At 42.7% G+C, this 6,092-nt stretch overlaps 1 protein-coding gene across 1 annotated transcript; it reads right to left on the reverse strand.

Annotated features, from left to right (window-relative positions):
- Positions 1–940: 940 nt before the first annotated feature.
- Positions 941–5,592, reverse strand: LOC124707054 (common plant regulatory factor 1-like). Its single transcript, XM_047238716.1, has 12 exons — positions 5,493–5,592; positions 4,582–4,664; positions 4,088–4,132; positions 3,909–4,001; positions 3,744–3,827; positions 2,973–3,106; positions 2,835–2,880; positions 2,708–2,750; positions 2,230–2,450; positions 1,985–2,062; positions 1,635–1,760; positions 941–1,528 (listed from the first exon to the last, which is right to left on the reverse strand). Exons 2-12 carry the CDS (start codon positions 4,639–4,641, stop codon positions 1,307–1,309), a joined length of 1,152 nt encoding a protein of 383 aa, XP_047094672.1. The 5' UTR covers positions 4,642–4,664; positions 5,493–5,592; the 3' UTR covers positions 941–1,306.
- Between the last annotated feature and the right edge of the window lie 500 nt (positions 5,593–6,092).

The following is a 6,092-nucleotide window of genomic DNA, read 5'->3' on the forward strand; positions in this document are numbered from 1 at the left end:
AGTAATAAAGTTTTGTTAACTAAGGATAATCTAGCTAAATGCCATTGGAATGGGTGTACAAAATGTGTTTTCTGTGGAGAACAAGAGACCATTCAACACATTTTCATTGAATGTCCTTTAGCAAAACTCTTATGGCGTACGGTTAATTTCGCTTATGATCTTCCACCTCCGACTAATATTACTAATATGTTTGGTAATTGGTTAAATGGAGTAGATAGACAATCTAAGGCTTTTATCCGGATTGGGGTTTCTTCTTTATGTTGGTCCATTTGGAGGGTCAGAAATGATATAATCTTTAATAAAAAAGTCACTTTTCATTTTTTGCGGGTTATCCATATGGTCTTCCATTGAGTTCAGCTTTGGGCCCTACTCTCTTCGGAGGGACAGCGGGATGCTATGGCTACTGGCTGCACACGGCTCCTGAGGTGCTCAGGATATCTTGTGCCAGGCTGGTTGGCGGTATACTAGAAGGCTATGTTGATGTGTAGTCATAGTATGAGTTGTTTTAAATGGCTGATTTTTGTATCAACCATCGGTGATGCGTGAGTTGTAATCACTCCGACTTTTTATCTAATAAGTCATGATGCAGAAGCCGGGGTACACCCCCATTTCGAAAAAAAAAACTCAACCATAATATCCAGATGCGGCCACGGAAGAAAAAAAAACTCTTGTATAACCCTAAACACAATGGCTAAACATTTTTTTTTGTACGCTCAAAACCATCGAAGCTATGGTGTACTCAAAACTTCAACTGATATTTGTAGGAGAAAAGGAGCAATACAAGCAATACTAAGGAGAAACTATGGTATAGATCTTTCCTTCAAAGGACAAGAAATGGATCTGAATTCAAGTCCGAAAAAACTTAAATGGCTTGGCAATGCTCGTTTCCCTATTTTACACATAGTATTGAACAAATTGCAGTAACACACTTGGGTCCAAGTTCAACACTTAAATTGGATTGTTTCCGTATCCTCTTGCATATACTATTTTCACAGTTTTTGTTTGTATGGCACTGAAGGTACAGAGATCTCAGAAAGTTATTAAAAGGTTGGCATGAAGCACAACACCCCTATGTTACAACACTGCTAATTAAGCTTACAGTGAAAATAAGGCCCATGAGACTTCAGCTTTGGTGCCTGAACTGATGTACAGTTTTTTTGGAAACCGGAACTTGAAATAGATGTAAAACCGTTTTCCTGAATATACTCATCAAATAAATACCTACACTTAAAGCCGATGTTATGTGAGCAGCATGATCTTGCAGAATCCCCAGGCCGCATGCAAGAAGATATCAGTGGCTAATCAATCAGCTAGCCGCTACAACATCTGTCGGCGCGCTGGAGCCTAAGAGCTGGCGAAGCTTGGGCTCGCTTTGTTCCATATGGTTGCTTACGCCTGACTTGCTTGTGTCGTCAATCATCGACAGGAAATTCTCCACAATGCGAGGAGAGGAGGATGCAGCTGCTGCTGGTGGTTTGTCCGGAGGCATCTCTGCATCGGTCGGTGCTGCAGTGTCCTTAAGTTTCACCTGAGATATGATGTTTAGTTTTGTTAGAGAAAGTTAGATTAGAATACTAGCCCTGGAACAAACTATAGAACATGGTAAAGATAGCCTGCATGAAAATATTCCATACCGCTAGAGCAGAATTCTCCATTCTGAGCTTCTCGGAGCTTTTCGTTAGCTTGCCGATTTCAGATCTTAGAGATGTGTTCTCGGCCGTAAGTGATTCTACTTGTACAGCCAACTCCTCTGTCTCAGCCTGCACCAAGAGGACACAAATATCATTTGCTTTGCTAAGTTATGGTATTATTGTACTAAGATGCAAAGAACAGTTTGTAAATAAAAGGCATGGGAGATAATTCAATCGGTTTCATGTCCATGTTTCCAGGATACTGCATCTTTTTGAGGATTGGATATTGGCATATTGCTCACAATGTGACTGCATTGACCAAAGAGTCTACTAACAAGGCCAGCACAATCTACCTGCTTTCTCAGCCTCGAACGTCTAGCAGATTCCCTATTTGATTGCTTCCTCTTTTCACGCTTTACTTCCCTCTCATCCTGGCACGGAGAAATTCCAAAAAAACAAAGAAAATTAATCCCTGAAAATAAAATGGTGTAACATACACAGGCTCCCAAGAAACTATAGGATTGGAGTGGGTGGGTGAGAAGTAAAAATAATAATCATGACTTTCTAGTGGTTCTAAAACACAATAGATGGATTATACCTTATTTGATATTTCAGCTGATATTCCCGTATGAGTTGGAACCATAACACCTGGCAATTGAGATACTGGTGTGCCTATTGCTCTTGAATTAGCAACATTAGTGATACTGGGTTTAATGACCGGAACTGGAAAACATTGGTTTGACAGAATTGCTCCATTTCCCATTATAGGGTTAGGAGTCAAAACATCTGTATTCCTCGCAGCGGCGGTTGCTTCTGTGTCTGGAGAAAGTTTTAAGGTGTTAGACACTTTCTTGAATACAGTGAAGCACAGGACAGGACTTGATTACAGCTATGAAGTGACTCAAAGATCAAGTGTATTTATTTTACGGGCAAAAGGAAAGATGCATGTTCGCTTACTTAATATATAAGAGAAGGGTTGCAATACAAGATGGCTAGTCCAGAAGAATGACTGATCAAGTTAAGTACTAACACTAGATACAATGAATATTAAACAAGTCGTTAGAAAAGTGAAATACCAAGTCCACCATCCAAGCTCCGTCTCCTAGGAGTCCTGCTCACCTGAATATGTACAGTTTCAGTCAAATTCAGCATTTCCCAGATGATAAACAAAACACATCTGCAAGCACACACCCACATTGGTACCTTCAGATCATTTACATCACTGGAGCCTTCCCCGCTATAATCCCCACTGAAATGACCATCAGAAGAACATAACTTCAGTTTGCGAGAAGAGAAACGGGAATACTTAATTCCAGAAACAGAAGAGAAGCATGTAAACACCTGGATGATGTTCTTTTACTGTCACCACTGCGAGTAGATACTGCAGTCCCATCAATTTCCTTAAGTTTCTTATTGGAACTTTTATCTTTACTGGTTGCAGATTTGGCTGGCTCCACGCTCAATGGATTTGCCATCTTGAAAGCATCAAAGACGAAAATCAGGTTAACAATAATAATCTCAACAGGAAGTTCTGGTCAAGGAAAATATGAACATAAGAGTTTCAGACACCAGAAGTAAAATATAACTACATATATAAATGAGTATGGTCTAAGGGCACAACCATTACAAAAAAAATGTGAATCTGATGCACACAATCGATCTTTTCTTTTGATAAGCTACACAGTACATCTTTCCTAACAACAATCTTTTATGAATCCGGTGGTGAATTATAGTGCACCAAAAAGGACGCACTAGTATCTCCGAGTAACATCAAAATGGTCCCTTGAACATTTGAATGTTTGGACAGGCATAATCGGTTCTTCCTGAAATTTCGGCATGCTGAAATTTTTCCGATTGAGAGTTTGAGATGCGTAGTCAGAATAATGGAACTCAACAATCCTTGTCTCATTCAAATTACATCAGTACTACCTAGCAATAAAATTAGTGCAAGACCCAGATGGTGACAACAACCATCTATCTCTGTCTTCTTTTCCACAAGACGTGTAATGCTTCGAACACCAAGGAACACATGGTGCATAAATGTTTGATGCTTCAAATATTGGGTCTTATTTAAACAAAGTGCAAAGAAGCACATGAGGATCTAATGCTTACCATGGGCATAAGCGGATGCGGGTAAGCTCCACCATGTGGGTACATAGCGGCATATGGCGTTCCAAAAGGGGGTGCCATCATAGGCTGCAGAGATGCAGACAGGGGATTTAGATTCAATATAGTGTACAAAACATCATTGCGTAGAGAGATAAAAAAAACAAATACCTGAGGACCCCACATATACGGCGTATGTGGATGACCAGGAGCCATTGGTGGGGCAAAATATGTTGGTGGCAGGACACCAGGGCCATAGTATGCCTGTAAAGGTTTGCTGTTATTGGTTAAAATACTGTGTTCCAATCTTTGGGAAGCAAGGACAGTATGAGAACCGAAAAACACTCAACCTGCATGGCTGACCAATCAGGATACGGATAGGGAGCTGGTTGATCCTGCAAAATGATGGTGATCCATAAGGCATTTGTGGTAAGGTCCTAAGGGGTCATATCTTTTGCACTTAATGCAGTTTAGTGAGAAAACAAGCTGTGTTATCATTCACTGTGTAATCTCATAGTAGCATACTACATGCCATTTCTGGAATTTCCCAGTACTTTCCCCCCCTTTTGAGGCGGAGTTGTATTGACAGTCTAAAGACACTGCGTGCTAACTTTTTCATGACAGTGATGTTCTTTGCTACATTTAGGAAAAATCATAATTGTTTACATGGATCTCTACTTTTATCCATGATTTGCTCATAACAGATGATAATACAAACAGCTTTCAGAAAGATCAGGCCATAACTCAGCAGCCAACAAGTGCTGCAAAATCAGAGATTCCTACTTTCCGAGGCAATATCTTAGTAGTGTAGTCAGCTGTTACTTTTAAAATCAGCGATTCTTACCTTGGGAGGTGAACCTATTTTTCCACTCCTCTGGGTAGCCACGGCTTCATCATGCGCCATGCCTTTCCGAAAAGCCTGCCTGTCTGCCATGTAGAATTCAGGATTGTCACGACATACCATCTACTACTAATTTCCCAAACTAGGTTTATGTGAAGTAATCAGTTCAGCAGCACCAAGCAACGAAAAAAACTAGACTGTTCATGTCAACTTATATTACTTAGAATATGATCTAGAGTCTTCCATAGGATGCAAAGCCTTTCATACAGAAGTAAATGTTTAATGGTGACTCCAAAACTGCACATCGGCGCACCGCGTAATCTTCCAGAATTTTGACTTGGAACTTCACCGCGAACTGCAAACTAGTACTGTACAAGAAGTCGAGAACAGAGTTTCCTCCTTTTGAAAGTTACAGTGCCATGTGGACAACACAAAGGCAGCGCCGAATGTTCCCAAACAGCTTCTGACCTTCTGCTGTGTCTGCAGCACAACGGCCTGATACGACCGAACGGCCCAACCCATGTGGGCATCTCGAACGGCCGCCCCTGGAATACCGAGAACCGCAGCGAGCGTTGCACGTAACAAGGGAATTCGAACCCTCCTACGTACGGGGCCGATTCTCTCTCTCAACAACAAAAACGAAACAAAACGCCGCTGGCCGCAGCAGTCCGCGTAACGGAATCGAAGCGGAGCCATGGCGGGACGGGGGCTTCGGACTAATAGCTCCTGGCATGGGCGCCCGCGAGCTCGTGAAGCATGGGATGCTCCGAGAATTCGCGTTGTCGAAGGGTCGGAAAAACAAAGTACGGCTGTCGGCAAAACGACTCACGCACGCACGAGGGAGAAATCGGCGAGCATTGCGAGTGAATTTGGATTGGGACAGGGCGGAGGGGAGGGGAGCATCGATCTCTCACCTGGACCTTGGTTGCTCCGGGCGGCGGCGCGCGGGATTGCTTCCGCGGATCGTGCGCGGCGGGTCGGCGTGCCGATGGTTTTCGGGGAGGAGGTGCGCGGCGAGAGGGAGATGGTGGTGGTGCGTAGGGAGGAGAGAGGGGAGAGTTGGAGAGGGGGCGCCAAAGGCTGGATCCACGTCACGAGACACGTGTATATGATAAGGACTGGGGCCACCGGGGCAACCCCCAGGTCGGCCACCGCTACTAGTACCCCGTTTTACATCCCACGATTCATCATGAGCTGAATGAAACCTTTTATCTGACAACTTGAGAAGAAACGGAGATTGAGAGGAAACGAATGGTTTGTATTCATAATTTTGTCTGGTCTATATACTATTTCAACCGTAGCTTACAATGTCCATTGTTACATGTTCGTGTCTTTTAAAACAGGCGTTATGTTCTTTCGGATGGACATTGTTTGATCCACGTTAACGGTAGGTAGTTAGCCCATAGGGAATCCTAACTGCTATATTAGCCTAAAATTGACGCTAATACCTATCTGCTAATTATTCCTAACACTTAGCGTCTTGAGTCCTTGAAAATCTTGATAGTCCATAATCT

The sequence above is a fragment of the Lolium rigidum genome, chromosome 4 (assembly GCF_022539505.1).
Source record: "Lolium rigidum isolate FL_2022 chromosome 4, APGP_CSIRO_Lrig_0.1, whole genome shotgun sequence".
Classification (NCBI taxonomy): domain Eukaryota; kingdom Viridiplantae; phylum Streptophyta; class Magnoliopsida; order Poales; family Poaceae; genus Lolium; species Lolium rigidum.